The sequence below is a fragment of the Ursus maritimus genome, unplaced genomic scaffold, assembly GCF_017311325.1.
Source record: "Ursus maritimus isolate PB19 unplaced genomic scaffold, ASM1731132v1 scaffold_15, whole genome shotgun sequence".
In the NCBI taxonomy this organism is placed as follows: domain Eukaryota; kingdom Metazoa; phylum Chordata; class Mammalia; order Carnivora; family Ursidae; genus Ursus; species Ursus maritimus.
This window is the reverse complement of record NW_024423897.1, coordinates 22,847,992-22,867,359: the sequence shown is the minus strand read 5'-3', so window position 1 is coordinate 22,867,359 and position 19,368 is coordinate 22,847,992. Positions and strand designations below refer to the sequence as shown.

At 57.8% G+C, this 19,368-nt stretch overlaps 1 protein-coding gene across 4 annotated transcripts in view; it reads right to left on the bottom strand.

Moving 5' to 3' along the window:
• Nucleotides 1-1,621: 1,621 nt before the first annotated feature.
• PDGFRB (platelet derived growth factor receptor beta) overlaps nt 1,622-19,368 on the bottom strand; it is a 39,292-nt gene continuing 21,545 nt past the window's right edge. For 2 of the 4 annotated variants that reach the window (XM_040630410.1, XM_040630411.1), the window contains 15 exons: nt 18,678-18,801; nt 18,134-18,345; nt 15,999-16,093; nt 15,014-15,146; nt 14,365-14,469; nt 13,917-14,027; nt 12,767-12,926; nt 11,578-11,738; nt 10,914-11,032; nt 10,533-10,655; nt 9,695-9,806; nt 9,157-9,256; nt 8,533-8,638; nt 7,454-7,686; nt 4,178-6,135 (listed from right to left, as the gene is read on the bottom strand). In XM_040630410.1, the coding sequence (XP_040486344.1) occupies nt 5,970-6,135; nt 7,454-7,686; nt 8,533-8,638; nt 9,157-9,256; nt 9,695-9,806; nt 10,533-10,655; nt 10,914-11,032; nt 11,578-11,738; nt 12,767-12,926; nt 13,917-14,027; nt 14,365-14,469; nt 15,014-15,146; nt 15,999-16,093; nt 18,134-18,345; nt 18,678-18,801 (2,060 nt within the window). In that variant the 3' untranslated portion in view covers nt 4,178-5,969. Of the gene's footprint in view, nt 1,834-4,177; nt 6,136-7,453; nt 7,687-8,532; nt 8,639-9,156; nt 9,257-9,694; nt 9,807-10,532; nt 10,656-10,913; nt 11,033-11,577; nt 11,739-12,766; nt 12,927-13,916; nt 14,028-14,364; nt 14,470-15,013; nt 15,147-15,998; nt 16,094-18,133; nt 18,346-18,677; nt 18,802-19,368 lie in introns of those variants that run through there. The other 2 variants (XM_040630414.1, XM_040630412.1) reach the window with 2 other exon arrangements.

The following is a 19,368-nucleotide window of genomic DNA, read 5'->3' as shown; positions in this document are numbered from 1 at the left end:
GGTGTCTGAGCCAAAGAGAGTCAAGATCACGGTATGCTGCAGGGTGATCAATAATAAAGAGAAACTCTCAGGCATGGAAGCTTCCACCTTGTCCTTTTAGAAGGGGAACAAGCACCCTTGAGAATTCTGCGATTTTCCAGAAGCTCTGTTACTTCCCCATGTTTGTGACTTTTCTAGTTCCTTGCAGTGATTACCATGAAACCCCAAACCAGAAAGAGACTGTGGACTTGCCCCACGGCTGTCGGCGGAGAAGGACCCTCAGAGGGTGTGAGGAGCTGTTGGAGAGGGCAGCCATGATACTACTGAGGGCCCAGAGAGGAGGGTCAGGGGCTGAACCAGTGGGAGGAAGTCCCAGGGAGAGTGTCTGGCTTCTGTGGTATCCCTAAGTCACTGCTGGATCCTGAGAAGAGCCAGCCCCCTGCCTAGGCTGGGACCCCAGCATTAGGCCATTGAGGCAGCCGTAGCAAATTTTATTCGCGCTGTGGGATCTGTGATTGTCCAGAGAAGCCCTGGACTCCAAGAAGAGCCCACTGGGGATTCAGGAGCCGCACCCTGAGTGGCAGCCAGCACCCTGATGCCAGGGCCCAGCCTGCTGCTCCCTGCGTCCGGGAAGCGGCCTTAGAAATTCCCTGAAGAAGGCCGTAGAAGGACACCAGACTGGGGGGCAAGAGGCTGCTGTGTGTGACCTCGGGCCAGCACTCGATGGCGCTGAGCCTCAGCTTCCTCCTCGGGAACTGAGCCCTTGGCTTGTCTCCCAGCTGACTGTGAGCGTCACATGAGACCGCTGTCAGGAGCGCACTCCGTCAGCAACAAGGGACCCGGGCAGGGCCCAGGTAGCCAGGGCGAGCTGGGTTTCCCAACAAGTGGGTGCCCTCGGGATGCGGGCTGGGGCCAGCCCCCGGGAGCCCTGAATATCAGCGCCGCGGGCAAGTTCCTGCCTTGGTGGCTCCTCTCAGCCCTCTGGTCACCCCAGGGAGAAAGTCTCCACTTGGCACACTCCGTCTTTAACTCTGTGCTACCCCTTGTTTGTGGCTTTTCCCTACAAACCGAAGAGGCTCCAGACTTCTTTCAGGAGGTCAGGGCACCTAGCCAGAGCGAAATAATGTTATTTTCATCACTTTCCTGTTTGATTTTCTTAGCTTCTCGGAAGCTTTATGATTTTGCATATTTTAAAGGCAACTTTTAAGATCCAGTAACATTTTAAATGTTGATTCTGTTTACTAAGCAACTCTTGTGTCTAGGAATTTAACCTATGGAAACAGATACTTATAAAAATGTACGAACATAAATATACTTTACGGGGGCACCTGGGTTACATGTCCGACTCAATCTCAGCTCAGGTCTTGTTCTCAGGGTCATGAGTTCAAGCCTAGCGTGGAGCCTACTTTAAAAATAATTAATTAATTAACAAACAAACTTTATGAACAATGGTCATTCCAGCATAATTTAGAGCTTGAAAACACTAAATGTTCATTAGTAGGGAACTGGTCAAATAATTCATGGCGCAGGCATGCTTGAAATTATGTACAGCTCTCATAATGAACACGACTGCCCACAAGTACCACGGACCTGTGAGCGTGCCCGTGATGTGTTCTTAAGCGAAAAACAAAAAGTTGCAAAATGGTAGTGGTAGTTTTATTTAAAATTGTAATTGTATATTTACACGGATAAGTACCGATACAAAATACAAATATTAATATAGATGTAAGGGCGGGAAGCCCTGGGAGGATATAACTAAACTATTAACAGTAAGACGTGAATTTTCCATAAGATAAACTCCTGTGCGCAGAGTTGCTGAATGAAGACAAGACGCATTTACAATGTTACTGGAGCCTGAAATACAAAATATACAAAGAAAAAAGACTTTCTATGATATATATTTTGAGAATGGATTTTTTTTTAATACAGGCGTATGTTACAGAAATGCTTTCATAAAAGGAATTTTTAATTATTATGAAGCTGAACAAAGAAATAAAAAAGGCCTTTAGACCACGTGCCCTAGCGCAGAGGAAGGGCCTCAGTGGGGGTTGTGACCCACGCATCAGCTGAAGGGTAGGGCCCCACGAGCAAGAGCGCCTACCAGTCTTTCCCTCTTTTTCCAGGAACAAGGCCCCTGGCCGTGAATAGGGTGGCGGAAGAATTGTACAGTCCAAGTGGCTCATCTGTCTGGGAGGAAAATTCCAGCTCACCCGTTCCTTTGGGCCGGCCTGAGCGGCAAAGCTGGGAGGCAGGAGCCAGCAGAGGTGACCTGTGGTTCCCCCCTCCTCGGACTCCTCCACACCCTCCGCTAGCCCTCGGGTTCACTTAGCTCTTTCCTCTTACCCTGCCCTTCCTTACTCTGTCTGTGTACCAGGCAGGTCTGGAGTCTGGAGACAAGGGGTTGGGACCCAGGCTTCCCCTGCCCCCAGCTCTACAACCTTGGCTGAGCGCTTTACCTCCTCGAGCACTGACTTGGGAGTCAGCTGGGATCCTGTCCCTGCCGCCCTGACCAGATGGCCTTGGGCAGGTCGCTTCAAAACCTTCCTGAACTGGCTTCACGTGTAATGCGGAGAAAGGAGTGGTACCTGGTTGCTAGGGTTGGTGTGAGGGTAAAATGAGGAAATGGGCAGGACAGCCCTGGCACAGGTGCTCACCAGGCTTTCATCATCCTTTCTCTCTTTGTGACATCACTAGCTCCATTTACTGCCGGGGAAATTGAGGCCTGATGTGGTGTAATCTAGCCAAGGGTTCCTTAAGGAGCAGGCCTGAAGTGGAGGGAGCCCAAGTCTCCTGACCTCCAGACGGAGGCTTTTCCCATGAGCAGGGATAATCCCTGTCTGGAATGTGGGTTGTTTCTTCTCTTTCCGGGGTAGATCGGGGTATTGGCTTATTCATCTTCTACCACAGCCAGGAATGGGAAGGTCACAGGCTCTGGGTGCTCTCTGAAGCCAGGCACCCTGGGAGGGTGGGCTTTGTGTGGCCAGACCATGCAGCGGGCGGGGTTTCCCCTGGCGTGGTTCAGCCGCCTCTGCGTTGGCGGCCGGGCCTGTGAGTCAGAGCTGCCCACGTCTCCCCACTGACAGCCACAGCCCCAGGCCCTTGGCCGCAGTCCAGGGAGGCGTGTGGTTCCAAAGACAAGGTGCTTGTGCCCCAGAAGGAAATGGAGATGTCCCCTTCCCCACATCAGAGAGAGCAAGCGACGGCCAAGATCACACGGCGAGATTTGATAGATCTTGGGCTGAAACCCAGTTCTACCTTGGGTGACCCCTGCCAAAAGGCCCAAGTGAGGAGGTCAGGAAGCCATAGCCTGGGTCTAAGACCCTTGCCTCTGGCTCTTGCCCCAGTGGGCTCTATTGCCCCGACCCCATGCCGCTGCCAGGATCCTTCAGGCCTGCGCTGGGCCATGGAGCCTATGGTCAGGATGGAGCTGGCCAGCAGGCAGCAGGATGCCTGGCTCATGCCAGCCCCATACCACTGAGCCACTGTGGTCGTGAGGGGTCTGGGGCCTGCTGGGTCTGCACCCCACTGCCCAGCCTAGCTAGACTGCCCTCGGAGACATAGCTGGGCCCCATTCCCTCTCTGGCCTCACCCTGGCTGCACCCGCTCCCCTTCCCGCCCACCTTCCTCTCTCTCTTCCTCTTCTTCTCTCTCGCTTGCCCTCTCTCCTCATTTCGTACTGCTCTCTGGCCCCCATGGGTGCTCTGTCCACCCTGTTCCTACCTGAGACCCAACCGCTGCTCACCGGGGCCTGGAATCAGGCTGGAGACGATGCCTGTCACAAGCCACACCAGCGTCCATCTGGCCCACGGGCAGAATGGAGGGGAGGGCGGGGGGTGTCCCAGCTTACCAGCCAAAGCCAAAGCACATGGTGGGGCAGGGCGGGGGCTGCAGGAGGGGCTCAGGCTTCTCAACGGGAGCCTGTGAACAGTCCAGCCTGTCCCAGGGCCAGGCACTGCAGAGCCAATAGGGCCTTTCCATTTCACACTTTGGGAAGCTGAAGCCCGAGGTCCAGGCCATCCAACTGCTAGCAAGTGGTGGAGGGAGTGTGCAAACCCCATTTTACAGGTGGACCTGAGACGCCGAGCTGAAGGACCCTGTGTGGGGACACTGTGGCCAGAGCTCAGCCCCATCTGCCTCACTCCACTCCTGCCACCTCCCAGGCACGGGGACCTAAACCCTCGAGAGACCACGAAGTCCATGAGTGAGAAGCACCAGGTTTAATATTAAAATCTTTCTCTTAAAAAAAAAAAAAAGTACACAGATAGGAAAATTTGATGGCATATAAAATAGCACTTCTGCTGTATAAATGTGAGTTAATGTGAGTTCTAAAAATACTTGTAAACCTAGGTGATTACATCTTTGGTACCGTAGTGAGAAGCCCCTCCCTCTCCCGGCCCAGCAGAGGGGGCTGGTGCCCACTCCTGGCTCTCCTGCCAGCAGTCTTGGCCACGGCCCTCACTCCCTGGCACCCCCGATGCCCACTTAGCGGGGGTGTAGTTGGCAGAGAGAGTGCAGTGAGCGGGCCTGGGCAGTGAGTGAGCCGTACCCCCGGGTACTCGCTCAGGGACCAGGCAGCTGCTGGGTGAGAAGGCAACCCCCAAAGTACCTGCCTCTTGCACCCCTCTCTGGTTCCCTAGAAAGGCTTCTTGTACTTTCTGGGGGCCTCCAGGAGCCCTCACTGTCTACGATGTCTGTGGCACAGACTCGGACAGCAGGTGCTGGAGAGCAGACTGCATGCACGAGGGTGTCTGATCTGCCCTCTCCGCCTCCTTTGCTCAGGAGGGCTCCAGAGGTCACTGTGGGTCTGAAAGGGGCCCCATAGTCTTCCCATTGGGCAGCTGCTGGGGGCTTTCCAAGACACTGGCTGTCACTCCGAGTCAAGACCTGGGCAGCTGGCCTTTTGGGACTTGCTGGGGGTCTGGGGATGGGGCACGGCTCCTGAATGCCCAGAGTGTGATGCATGGTCTGGAATGTGCCCAGACCCCAGCTGACCCCTAGGACGGAGGTTTGGAGTGTTTGGCTTTGCTTCTTCTGGGCAAGTGTGCCACCCCCTGGAATATTCGAGAATGTTAGTGCCGGCAGGGCACCAGAAGTCAACGAGTCCACCTTGCTCATTTTTCAGCAGGGCGAACAGGCCCGGAGAGGGTGAGGAATTCCTCCAAGGTCCCGTATCAGGTCCAACGCATATCTTGATCTGCACATGTGGACATTTCTCGCAGGCACATCCGCACGCTCGTCACAGATGTGGGGCCCGCCTGGCCCTGGAGACTCTGGTGCGTGGAGTGAGACTGGCGGTGATAAGGAAGAAGAGCCCGGCACTAACAGGGCAGGGCAGACATGGACACCAGCACTTGTACGGCGAGGCGTGCCCCAAGTGCCTGGGACAGGGGCTGTGGGCCAGAGCGTCCTGGACTTGGCTCAGCCCCCAGCATGAAGCGTGGATGGCCCCAGACCAGCTCGGGCCTGGGAAGGCGGAGATTGGTATCAAGGAGAGGTGGCTTCTGGATGAATATCACTGTCCGAGGCCAGGCCCCGGCCCAGCCAGGAGCCAGGGATGCCGGGGTCTCTTCCCCAGCTCTTAGGTGGATGAAAGTGCGAGGAGAAAGCTACAGCTCCTTGAGGAGTAGCTGGCCGAACAGAAGAACGTTAATTCATACCTCCTGAACCCCGAGAATCTCTCTAGGGATTCCAACTTCCCCGCCTGTCAGCCTGGGAGAGAAGCCCAGATTCCGCGTCACCGGGCCCTGTGCTCCCATCCTACAGATGGAGAAATTAAGTGTCCTGGGAGAACCCTGGCTCCCAGTCACATGGCCTCTGTGACCCCCGCAGCCCTCTGCCTCCTAAGCCAGCCCAGTGGCCGGGTTGCCACATGCCAGGGGCAAACGCTTTCTAGAAAGTGACGGCTGATGGGAGGCCAGGCCAGGCCAGGAGGCGCTGGGTGCTGGGAGGTAGAGGGGGAGCTTCGAGTGGGGCGGAGTGGGGCCAGCCCCCTACAGGAAGCTGTCCTCCGTCTCGGCCCGAGGCCCAGGGCAGCTTGACTCCAGTGGCGGCTCCGGCTCCCCCTGGGGCTCGGGCTGGGGCTCGGGCTCCTCTTGGGGCTCCAGGGGGCTGTCGCAGGAGATGGTAGAGGAGGTGTTGACCTCATTCAGGGTGGAGCTAGGAGGAGAAGGCAAGTGAGTGAGGGGCTGGGAGGGAGCCACAGGAAGACGAGAGCAGTCTCCGGAGCTTTCTGGGTGTTCAAGCTTGCACCATGCACCTCACAGCCTTCGGTTCGTTGTATCCCCATCAGGACTCCGCGAGGCAGACGCCGTGAGGGAGGGGCCGCTCAGAAGTGGTGTCCGGGGCCTGCATCACACACCGGGACTTGCCCGCAGCACATTCAGTGGGCTCGGGGCTCATTCCTCACTCATCGGCACCTCCGTGCCCCGCACTCCTGAGGCGCTTGCGATCTCACCCAATCCTCCGACGACCCCCACATAGGGTGGCGCTACGGTTTTCATTTTAGGTTGGACAGACACGGAGGCTCGGGGAGCGGAGGCAGCTTGCGTGAGGGCGTGGAACAGGCCAGCGTTCACACCTCAAGCTGTCCGAGCTCTGAGCTGGACCCCTCTGCACACTGGCTACCTGGGGCCTTGCCACCTTTGCTCCAGCGGAAGACGGAGAGGGCCTCCCAGTTCTTGGGGGCGCTCTGAGTGCCCATGGAGACATGGAGGCCACAGAGACCGGGCCTGGCTGGGCCTCATGGCAGCTGGGTCACAGCTGGAGCTGGAACCCTGCCCGCGGCTGCGGCCACTTCACCGTAGAGTGGATCTGGTTTGGGGGGGAGGGGGCGTCTGGCCTCATGGGGGACCTTCCTCTCCAGCTGAGGGAAGATCGGGTCTGAACATGAAGTCCAGGCAATGGCTGGCCTTCCTCCAGCCCCACCACATCCCAAAGGTGAAAGAGAAACACGAATCTCCTTCCCAGTCAGAATTCTGGCCTGAACTCCTGCGGGCACCAGGCCTCCTACAACCACACCAGGCTCCCGCGGGCCCTCAGGACGTGGTGCTGGAGAACACAGCACAGGCCAGGGCTGGTGATGATGACTCCAGAGTAATACACAGGGTGCTGGGGATGCTGATTGGATTTCCTACTCCTCCTTAGGGCCTGGATAAGGCCTAGGGACAGGAGCGAGGAGATGGCCTATGGGGCTACTTTCCAGGAAACCGCTACCCTACAAGTAAGTCCCAGCTGTTCTGTCTCTTACCAGCCTGCGCTTTCCCCCTGAGGTCATCAGAAGTCAAATGAGTTCAATTCTCCCTTCTGCTCACTGCCAGGAATCAGTACTCACCCCAGGTAACTGACTTCTAAGGCAAGCCTGGCAGCATGAAGACAAAGACAGACAGACAGACAGACACACACACACACACACACACACACACACACACACACACAGAGCACACTATTGCCTTGGGCCTCAGGCCAGAGTGGTTACCTGGCAAGGCTGGGAGAACTCTCCAGTGGGCCCTCATCAGCAACCTCAGGTTTGGGGTCAGGCAGGGGGATGATGTAGTCGTTGTCACCCTCGTTGGGCTGCACAGCAGTGTAGAGGACAGAGCTGGTGTCCAGGGGAGATCGGAGGCCATGGAAGCCAGGCAAGCGGGCTTGGGACCGAAGGACGGCTGGGTGGTCGCTCCTCAGAAACTCCTCATCCACCTGCTGGTACTTCTGCTCCACGGGGAGGGAGACCCGGAGAAACAGGGATGACGAGACCAGAGATGCCCGTGGTGGTCCTCTACCATTAGACCCTGACCCGCCCCTCCTGCCTCGTGTGAATTCGACAACTGGTGCTCAGAGGGGAAGGGGAATTGCCCAAAACCACACACAGATGCCAGATCCCAGCTGGCATCTCACGAGAGGAGGGGACAGTCCGCAGACTAGTGCCCGTGACCCTAGCACTTCCCCTACTTCCGAGTAGACAGGTGTGGGCTCTCACCTTGCCTCAACCTCCTTCAGTGCAGCCTCAGTTTCCCTAACTGCTAAATGGTGACAACCCAATCCATCTCACTAGGCGCTGAGCTGTGACGAAACGTGGGTGGGAGCGTGGTTAGGAACGGGCCAAGGGAAAGGGGACGAGCGTCGCCCCTCCCTGTAACTCCCTCTGGTGGACAGGCCAGGTTTTAAGGCCCTCCTGGCCCCATTCGCCTTGACTGAGCCTGCAACAGGAAATCTAACCATTATCAGCTGGTCAGGCCCTTAGTGGACAGGTAGCCTGAGGATGTTCGACTTCTGAAGGAGCCCCAGGCCTTGGCATGGGTGCAAAGGCATGAGGAGGGATGCAGGATGAAGGGGGCTGTGGGCACCAGCTCCCACACAGGACTTCATTTCAGAAACGCTGTGCTGTTAAAATAAACTCCACTCGCAGCCCCAGCCCATCCCTTACTAGCACCAGTAGGGAAACTGAGGCCCAGGAAGGTACAGGGTAGTCCCTCAAATACCAGCATGACACACAGAGCCTTGTACCCCATGTCTGACTTCTGGACCAGAACTCTCCAATTCGGTGCCTCGACATACCTTTTTGTAACCCTCGCCCAGCAGCCTCTCAAGAAGCAGCACCAGCTGGGAGAAAGGAGGCCGGATCTCAAACTTCTCTTCCCAGCACTTCTGCATGATCTCGTAACTGGGGAAAGGCACGGAGGGGCTCAGGGTCTCTGGCTCGAGGTCTGCTGCCTCCCAGAACCAGGTGAGCAATGAAGGGAGTTGGGGAGGACAGGTGGAGAGGGACTGTCTTTCCCATTCCCTTAGCAGGCCCTCCCCCCACTGGTGGTTGCATGGGGTCGACCCCATCAGTGAGCACATGGCCCAGGTCTGGCTGGTAGGAGTTTCCATGGCCCTCAGCTCAATGGCTGGCTCTGGAAGGGCACGTGACTGCAGCTGAGCCCTTGACAGTCAGCCTGGGGCCTTTTGCCCAAACCCTGGTGAAAGCAGCGAGCAGGTAGCCATTTGACCTGAAAACGTGGCAGCACCGAGGAAAGCAGAGCTGGGCACAACCAGAGATTTCTGATGACAGCATCTGAATGCCTAGATCCAGCTATGAGGTTTTTCTAGATCTCTGAACTCATGTATTTTTGCCTTCAGCCAGTTAAGGTGGATATCTATTGTTGGCACCCAGAAAGTCCCCCCCCAGGCTCCACTCACATCTCGTCGGAGGCGTGGGCAGGCTGGGCCATGCGGTACCCTCGCTTGATGGCGTTATAGAACTGGTCGTTCATGGGCAGCTCTGGGTAAGGGGTGCCACCTGCAGGGAGCAGAGACAAGAACACACAGGCTCAGAGGTGTGGGGAGAGTGGCAGGTACCCTATTCTATGGGACAGAGGGAGGCACACCAGCCCTAGCGGCCTTGGCACTGAGGAATGTGAGCCCCCTTTAGAGGCTCTGGACAGAGACTGCAACCGTCCCCAGACTCAGAGAACCAGAGAACACCAGCATCAAGTAGGCTTTTTGATGTCACTTCCAAACCCCTCCGTAATCAGCTGGGGAAGCAAAGAGACCCAGAGAGGGCAAGGGACTTGCTGAAGTCACAGAGCAGCGAGAAAGCGGCAGAGAGCTGTGACTTGAACCAGAGCCCTGACCCCTGTCTCCGAGCCTGTCCCACAGCCCCAGCAGGCTGGAGGCGGCAGTGGTCAGGGAAGAGGCCGCGCTGTGCCCCTGAGGGCTGGGGGGAAAGGACGCGTACCCAGGGTGAAGATCTCCCAGAGTAGGATCCCGAAGGACCACACGTCGCTCAGGGTGGTATAGAGGCTGTTGAAGATGCTCTCGGGAGCCATCCACTTCAGAGGCAGGAAGGTCTGTGGGAGGGCAGGATGGTACCAAGTATAAGGAGGGCCAAGCCCCACTCTGCCCCTGGGGCGTTCCCGCCCCAGCACCTGACGCCCCGGGCCCTGCGAGCCGCCTCTGCAAGCATGCGGAGCCCACACCCATCCCAGTACTGGCCAGAGGACTGGAAGGCCATTACCCACAGCTGGTGACATGGCGCCCTTATCCCTGAGCAAGGGCCCCAGGGCCTGAGGCCCCTCACAGAACAGCCCCTCTTCCTCACCCCAGCTGGGGTGGTAGAGAGCAGGGAGCCAGAGACATGCCAAGTTACCACCCAGCTCAGACCTAGCCACCTTCAATCTCTGAGAGTCCCTCCTGCTCTGGGATTCACTGTCCCCTTGTGGAAAGTGGGAACATGAGTGGCAGGCAGGATGGTCACATTTTAACCAAATATACGCTTGACCTGCTCCCTTTCAACCTTTCCCAGGACCCATTACAGCTGGTCCCTTGGCCCCCGTCATGACAGGTGAATCTGAGCCCCTTACGACATTAGCGTCTCCACCCTCCTCCCGCCCTACGCACAGCTGGTGGCTTCCCTTTCTGGACCTGTACACACGGCCGGCAGGCCAAGCCTGTCACCGCTGGACAGGGCTGGTCACGAGGAGCTCTGTCCTGATGTCCCACATGCCACAGCCACACTGACCAGGAGAGAACCCGCTCCCGGGGTCGGAGGCACACGGGTCAGGCGAGGTACTCACGCTGCCTTTGGAGATATAGTTCGAGTCTCGCATGATGTCACGAGCCAGGCCAAAGTCACAGATCTTGACCAGCTTGCCCTCACAGATGAGCACATTTCTGGCTGCCAGATCTCGGTGGACACACTGGGTTGGGGGAGATGAGAGCTGAGGTCTTGGGGGCAATTACGGGGAAAGACCCGCCTGTCTAGGGCTTTGGGGAAAATGTACCACTGCACAGGTGTGAGAGGCCACACAGGGGAGAGGGGCCACACGGTGAGGGTGTTCACTGTCCTCACCCACCAGAGGGGACGTAGCTGCGCTGTGGAGCTGTGTCCTTGGAGGACCCTGGCTGGCTGGCCCACCTCCCCATGACCCTCCTCTGCCCACTGTGACCGCACGTACGTTCTTGGAGGCCAGGAACTCCATGCCGTTGGCCACCTGGTAGCTGAAGCCCACGAGATCCGTGTAGCTAAGAACTGGGGACTCGTTGATCAGAGTTGCCCGACAGGTCCTCTCAGGAGCTAGGGGAGAACGGAAGTTCACGTACCATCTCGTGTCTCCACATGGCCCACAGAACCCCTGCCCTTTTGCTCATGGAGGCTGACCGTCCAATACAGGTAGTTACTGATCCTCTAAGGCCCCCCACAAAAGGAAAACAATTCCCAAGTATCTAACGTAAACCTCTCCTACCTCAGCGGTGCTCTCACTGGCCAGCAAAGCCTTTGGCATTAGCCCCGGGCCACCTTGGCTCAGCCTGACCTGCCTGCTTCTCAGGGACACTGGGGCAGCCTGGGGCCTCCTCTGTGCCCATGCCCCGGGAGGCCAAGTACTCCCCCAGCCCCAACTCCTCCCACTCTGGATCCAGAAACAGAGGTTCACACTGGGGCTCCATCCCAGGGCAGCTTTGGGCAGGTGGCTAACCTCAGTTTCTGCATCTATGAAATGGGCACAAGGCCCCCTTCCTCCCAGAGTTGTTGCCAGCCTGGGCATATGAAAGGCTTTGATAAGAATGCGCGACTGCATGGGGGTGGGCGCTGTGCCTAGGTGAGGATATGGGCGCACCCACCAGTGGGGACGTAGTTGTCGTAAGGGGCCATGTAGCTGGAGGACTCGATGTCTGCGTATTTGACGCCTCCTTTCATGGCCAGCATGGGCACGTAGTCCACGGACTCATCCTTGCTCATGTCCATGTAGCCGCCGTCGCTCTCCCTGGGCAGAGACACGTGGCTGGGGGACAGAGGACCATCACAGAAGGAGGGGCCACGTGCTTTCCTTTGTCCTCCCTTCCTGTCCCTGCTCACCCCTAGGCCCCACAAGGCCCTGTCACTCCTGGGTTTTCTCTCTCCCTCTGCCACTCATCTTCCTCCAGCCTGTCACAGCTTGAACGGCCACGCGGTGAGCCCTTGCAACCAGCCCGTGGGGCCCTAAGCTGGGCAGCGGGGTGCTAGCATGACATAAGACCCGGTGTGCGTCCTCGGGGAGCTCACGCCTAGGCGTGATCACAGCACCCCAGCGCGAGGGTCGTGAGGAGGGCAGGTAGCACGCTGCCTTTCTGGAGCCTCCACAGCACCATCCGGGGGCGATGCCCTGCAAGGGCCCAGCCACAGCCCAGAGCCGGCAAGGAGTTGCCCTGCTGCCTCGGCCGGCGGCGCCAGCTCCCCCGGGAGCTACGTGACCACACGTGCTTGTGTCTCTAGAGGCAGACCAAAGACCGGAAGGAACTCGATCCAATGCTGGGGAGGACAGGGGTGAGTTTTCAGGTCTCCTGGTGATTTTCTGAAGTTCTTCTTGTCTCCGCAATAAATACAACTTACTTTTGTAATCAGCCAAAGAACTAAGAAAAGTTACTTTTGGAAAAGAAGAAGAAAGACGTTGCATTGTCCACGGGGCACTGGACGGACCGGGGCACTGCCAAGGGAGGGGGCCAGGGCCAGGAGAGCTCCAGCAGCTCCCTGTGGAAGGAGGGAGTCACGACACAGGAGCCGTGGGAGGGGTCTGGGGGTCCCATCACAGAGCGCTCAGCACCGGGCCTGCCCCCCTCCCGCAGACAGTCTGTGGGGGGCGGCCAGCCCCCAACCTTATCATCCCCACAGGATGACGCCCGGTCTGGGGTGGCCGAGCCCGGGTCGCAGACTGACTCGTGAAACAGCCCTGCCTCCTAACCCATCCCTGCCCACCCTGGCTTCAGCTCCCGTCCCGGACGGCGAGGGAGTGAGCAGGTGCTCCTCGGGGCTCCCCGAAGCCTCCTTGGGTACCTGGGCAGCGGGAGATCGCCGGGCAGTGCGTTGCTGTAGAGCTCGGCGCTGGGCGGGCGGCGCTTGTCGGGGCAGCGCTGCAGGAAGGTGTGCTTGTTGCGGTGCAGGTAGTCGACCAGGTCGCCGTAGCGGCAGTACTCGGTGATGATGTAGATGGGTCCTGCGGGGGGACAGGCTCAGGCACGGCCCCGGGGCGGGGGGCCCCGAGGCTAAGGACGGGCTGCACCTTGTAAGATGGCCAGGAGGCTTTGGCGGCAGGCAAACCCCGTTCTTTTCCTGCCTCTGTGACCACGAGCGAGATACTTACACTCGCTGAGCTTTACTTTCCGCATCTGCTAAATGGGGCTAATGCCACCCACCTCCGTGAGCGCTCCTAAGATAATGCCTTTGCCAGCTCGGCCCGGGGCCTGGAGTGTAGCGAGGACACCCATAGGTGTTCAAACTAAAGCTTCCGCTGGAGCCCAGTACATAGAGCAAATAAAGGCAACTATTTATTGTTACTGTTTAAATCCAAAGACGGTACGTTTGCCGGAAATCAATCAGTGGGAACTTGAAGAGATTGATGAAAACAAACATTTTGAAATGGGTGATCTTGCGGACGTGAATTGGCCTCTGTGTGCAACTCACTTCTGTATTTTAGTTTGATTGCACAATACTGAGGAAAATCCCAAATCTCACAAGAAGCAGCTGCAAACAATGATAACACTTCTTTTTTTTTTTTTTATGGCCCAACTCGCAATCAGAGCTTCAGATAAACACACTGGCTGGAGAGCCCTCATTCTGTGATCTGAATGAAAGCAGCCCCCCGTCAGCATGCTGGTGGGCTCCAAGTACAGGGACGTAACTCAGCTCATAGGGGCTGGGATTTATGAGTTTGTGGAATGTATGGTGAAGATTTTAAAAAGTCAGAGGACCCCTGGGTTTGGAAACGGCCGCTCTGAGGAGTGCTTGGGCCCTGAAGGTGGTACGAGTCCGTGAGTTTGTAAACCCCACCCCCATCTGGGTCTGTGAAGGGAGGGCACCAGACAGGGTGCGTGCAAACCCTCCAGCTGGAGTGTGCTGTTGTCCGTGGACTGAGGAGGGGGTGGGGAGGGGCCAGGCCTGGGCTGCTGGCATTTTCCAGAACGCTCCGGGGGCGTGGTTTTGGTACCTCCTTTGGTGCAGGCCCCCAGCAAGTTGACCACGTTCAGATGGGGCCCGAGGTGACTCATGATCTTCAGCTCGGACATGAGGGCCTGCTTCTCGCTGCTGCGGGCTGTGGCTGAGGGGGAAACGGGGCCTCAGGCCTGCCCTGCCACCAAGGCCCAAGGAGGCTCTTCTGCTCCACCCCGTGCTCTAAGACCCAGAGGGCCTGGGGCGGTGAGGACCCGCAGTAGGGGGAGGAGAAAGAGGATGGGCGGAAGGTCAGGGAGGGAAGGAGGTGCCAGGAAGGGGGGCAGGGTGAAGAAGCCTCTTAGCCAAAGTAGAGTCTGGCCACCAGGTGACTGCACTGCCTGTGCCCAGCAAATCAGAACCAGGGAGCACCTGAATGGGGGGGCAGGGGGCAGGGGGACTGGGGGGGCCCAGATGTGAGGGAGGGGCAGGCTCCCAGGACTCACATTTCAGCATCTTAACCGCCACTTTCATCGTGGCCTGCGAATGGCTCAGGCCGTGAGCCGTGGCCTCCACCACCTGGCCAAAGGCCCCGGAACCGAGGGTGCGTCCTGGGATAGAGGTGATCCGTCAGCTCCTGGCCCACAGGAAACTGCATCCCCCACTCTCCCTCAGGTCAATCCCTCAAGCTAACCTGGACTTCAGATGTTCCCCACAAGGAGTCTCCTAAGACCACAGTGTTTTGCAGCCCTTCCTGGTGTCTCTTCTAAGTCCTGCCTGCTTTCGGGTCCATCTTTAGTCCCTGGAAGCCTTCCTCCCACCCCAAAAGGGAGCTCAGCTCCTCTGCTGAGCTTCAACCTTCCCAGCTAGACTAAGCACAGGCCTGACATGCAGCTTGTCCTCGATTAATACTTCCCCTCTCGCCACAAAGGGGTTCAATTTCACATAGTCACAGGATCCTAGCACCTCAGTGCTGAACCATCCCTGGGGGATCATCTTGCCCCATTGCACGGAAGGGGGCACAGACGGCCAGAGAAGGCAAGACAGCAGCCCTAGGTCTCGAAGCTAGTCATGGCCAGGCTGGAGCACACCTCAGACAGTCTTCCCACCCGCCTCAAGGCCCCAGACCGCTGCAGGAGGGCTCCCTGGACTGACCAAGCACAAGCTGGTCCCGCGGCAGCTCCCAGGTGGAGTCGTAGGGCAGCTGCATAGGGTCCACGTAGATGTACTCATGGCCGTCGGAGCTCACGGATTCAATCACCTTCCATCGGATCTCGTAACGTGGCTTCTGCAGGACCGACACCGGGGATGGCTCATCAGAGGAGCCCGCTGGTCCACAGCCCCTTATGGAACAGGTGGAGCAGGAGACCCTGAGGCCCGGAGAGGGGCAGAGGCATATTTGAAGTCACACAGCAAGTGGCCGATAAAGCTCAGCTTTTTGGGCTCAGTGAGAACAGGTGCCGGGAGGCCCCAGCTCAGCGGTGGCTGAGGAGCAGCTAAGAGCCAAGCGCCTGGCCCAACAGAACCTCCTGGCCAGCTTCTCAGGGCCCTGGCTGCTTCCCGGACGGGAGCAGAGGGGCAGGCAGCCCTGGGAAGTGACATAAGCGAGGGGCGCTCGGCTCGCCGTGGACAGCCCCTCCCCATGCGGGGTCACTCGCCGTGGGAATCTCAGAAAGATGTAAGTTTACGATGTGGAAATCACAGGATGTTGGAATCATAGGATTGGAATCTCAGAATGATAGAATCATGGGTGCTGCAATCCTAACTCAGGAATCTTAAAACGTTGGGATCGCAGAATGGTGAAGCCTCAGAACAGAACCTTGAAATTACACGTGAATAGGATTAGAATGCATTTCAGGAGAAGCCTGGGAGTCTCTGGGGGTGAGAGCTATAAGAACCCTGGAGCCCATGTAGTCCACCCAGAAAGTGCCTTGCCCTGTGGCTGGGAGGGGCAGGGCTGATGTCCGAGCTAGATCCAGGAAGACACAGTAGAGGTAAGGGTCCCGGGGGGGGTTACACCCCCACTCTGTGCTGGGCTGGGATGTAACCAGATCCTGCAACAGTCAAGGGCACCTGGGGGCTCCATGTAAAAAAAAATAGCGTGCCAGTCTGCACCCACTAGGCACGGCTGGGAGGTTACCTTCTGCCAGAGCATGACGAGGATGATGAGGGAGATGATTGTGAGGACCACCAAGGCCAGGATGGCTGAGATCACCACCACCTTGAAGGGCAGAGCTGGAAGCAGAGACGAGCTGGCCATAAGCAAACAGGGAGCTGTGCAGCTCCCCGGCAGTGCTCCCCTCCCCCCACCGCTGGTACCGCAAATCCCCTCCCTCCACCAACCAAGGCCTGTGATGTCAGATTCTCAGCCCCTCCCTCAGGGCCATACCTTCAGGCCCTCCCATAAGAACCCATGGCCTTCAGTATCAACGGTTCTCAGCAGTGATAAGGTGCATCCTCCAGGGAACAGGGGTAACTAAGTAGGGCTAACTCTGGGCCCCCAGATCCCAAGTCTCCTCCCTAAGGCTTCAGCCTCTCTGCTGTACAACTTCCCATTCTCTTCCCCTCCCTCTGCACCCACCCTTGCCAGACCTTCATCTCCCCTACCCTGCCCCACCGTCCACCTATGGGGTTCCCAAGAAACTTGTTCCCTCTTCCTCTGTCCTCCACTTGCCCCTCTCAGCACCCCTGGGGGCCCTGTCCATCCTCCTCAGGGTCCCAGACCAACATCACTCCGCCCCTCCCTCTCCCCACCAGGTCACACATCCCAGGCCTGGGAAGGAAGTCTGAATCTTGGAAGGAGTCATCTGAGTAAGAAGAAGAGGCTTCGTCCAGCCATGGTAGTGTCCCTGCGGGCTGGTACGCGCCTTCCCCCGCACGTGGCACACAAAAGCTCTACCTCTGTCTGCTCCGGGCTGGTCTGCAGGTGCCCACCGGCTCGGGGGTACGTGCACATGTGTGGGAGTGGGAGATAACCCCCACCTGTCCCACCACAGGGCAGGGGGATGGAGACAGCTCTGAGTGCAGGAGGCTCGTGTGTGTGCAAACCCACCAACCTCCAAAGCCCCTCACAGCCTTCAAAGCTCTGCTTGCCCTGGCTTCTGCCTACCCCTGCAGCCCCTCCTTTACCACTCCCTCCCCTTTATCTCTTTATCTCCCTGCTCCAGCCCCTGAACACACACATACTCTGTGCTCCAACCGTGCTGAATGCCTTTGACTTCTCTAATCCCATTTTGCCTCTGGGCTCTCGCATAAGCCATTCCCTTTGACTGGAACACCATTCCTTACCAGGCTAACTCCCAGGTATCTTTCAGGTTTTGACCTAAAGCTTTCTTTTTCCAGAACACTTTCCTGAATCCCCCAGCAGGCCATGGAGCCCCTCCTCCCTCTAGGCTCCTCCCCCCTGCAATGTACTGCCCCCTACAGTGGGACGGCCTAGTTCCTTGTCCGCCTTCTCTCTGGACTGAGGGCCCTGGAAGGGCAGGCTTCTTCTCCAGGGAGAAAGAGGAAACGAGTGAATAGACAAAGAACGAGCACAGAGGGCAGGCATGCACGGGGACGGCAGGCAGCAGGAGCGTGCAGGCGCGGGCACACGCCATTCAGGTGCACCGGACATGCGTGGTGTGGCAGGCGTCTGTGCGTACAACACTGTGTTTGCACGCTCTCATAGACGGGGTGCTGCCGCTCCACGCTTACAGACATGCACCATGCCAGTTTGCACACGCGCACAGGAATTGTACGCGCACCGTTTGCACCCTGGTGTGGGGATCGTGCACGCGCACGTACATGCAGACACACGCTCGTGGGTTCACACACATGTCTGGGGATTGGGCGTGCTCTATACATGGTTTATACACATGCACTCGGTGGGTTCCCCCAAAGGCAGATATCGTGTGCGCTTGAGGACATGCTTGCAGACATACACTCCAGCCTTACACGAGTATCTGGGGCTCAGACCCTCTTCATTACGTGCTTTACAAATCTACACTGGGCAGGTCTGCACCTGTGTCCAAGGATCAGGCCTGCTCCTGTTCACGGCTTAGGACGTGCGTCCGGCACACAGACACTGCAGCCATGGCACAGACGTAGACTCGTGGGTGTACACATGCGTGCCAACGCTGCGCTGTTGTGTAAGTGCACAGGGGCAAACTCTGGTGGGCTTCTCGGGGCACCCGAGCGCCCACAGGCACGCTGACTCACAGGCACAGTTCCAAGTAGGACAGGGTGGAGGCGGGGATGAGGGTCTTCAGGGGCCACCCAGGCCGGAGGACTCACAATGCGGCACCACGGTGACCTCCTGCATGTCGTGTCCCAGCAGGTTGTGCAGAGTGCAGCGCACCGACAGCGGCTGATCGACACGGCGCAGGCGCAGTGTGCTCACCACCTCGAACTCCTGCTCCTCGGGCCAGTACGTCACGTTAGTCTCCAGCTGGCTCTCCTCCTCCGAACTGTTCCCCAGCGGCGTGGGCGGCAGCTCACGCGGACATCTGCCAGCAGAACCAGTCGGGTCAGCTTCCAGTCCCTAATGCTTCCCGCGGCCTGGTCCTGAGCTCATTCCTCCTGTGGCCCCTCGACTGACCGGCAGGGGGCGCCCCTACTCCAGAACTGAGAGCCCTGGATTGCAAAATCCACTCCCTTCATTTGGTCGTCTGAGTCAAGGTAAGGAAAAGGGACAGTTTCTGTCATGCAGAGCATCTCCCAGAAGCCACATCTTCTAGGGTGGGGCTCTAACCTGGAACGGCTTGCCCAGAGGAAGGGGATGGACTAGATGCCCTCCGCTGGGGTTACCCTGGGAGATGGAGGCCCTGGGTCTGCTCACCTTTTGAGGTCGCTGCAGGTAGACCAGGTGAGGTGTGGCTGGGGCATGCCCCTGCCGCGACAGCGGACTGTCTGCTCCCCGCTGGCAGGGTGGTTTTCACTCAGCTCCAGCACACGGACAGGCACTGCGTGGAGAGGGCAGGAGGCCAGGAGGTGGGGAGAGGTCAGGAAGGACAGTCAGTGAGAAAGACCCTCAGGGAGGACCAGGCCAGGGTCTCCCCTGGGGGGAGGGGAGCTTCAGGCTGCAGGTGAACATCAAATACCAGGAATCACTGTGTGAAAACTGACAGGTTCCCCTTCTGGATACTTCAAAGGGAAAGCCTCAGTAGGGTGCTAGTCTGTCTCTAACACCTCCCTGAGACTCGCTAATCTTCCCTTTTAGAAAGACAGAGCAGGTCTGAGGGTCAGAGAAAGCCCTGGGAAAGCAAGAGCACGCAGCTAGAATTTAATAGCATTGCTTTGTTTTCCCAGAGTTTATTTTAGTGGTTGCTTTATATTTATGACATGTGATGCTGATTTTCCATCTACAATTGAGAGGTTAAATTCTCTTTCAAAATAAATTTATTTTTAGAAAGTCAATTGACAAAACAGTAAGTCATTAGTGTGTCATTCCCCTGCTCAAAACCCTGCCATGGCTCCGTGATTTCAGTCACAGTAAAAGCCAAAGTCCATACAGGGGCCCGAGGGGACCC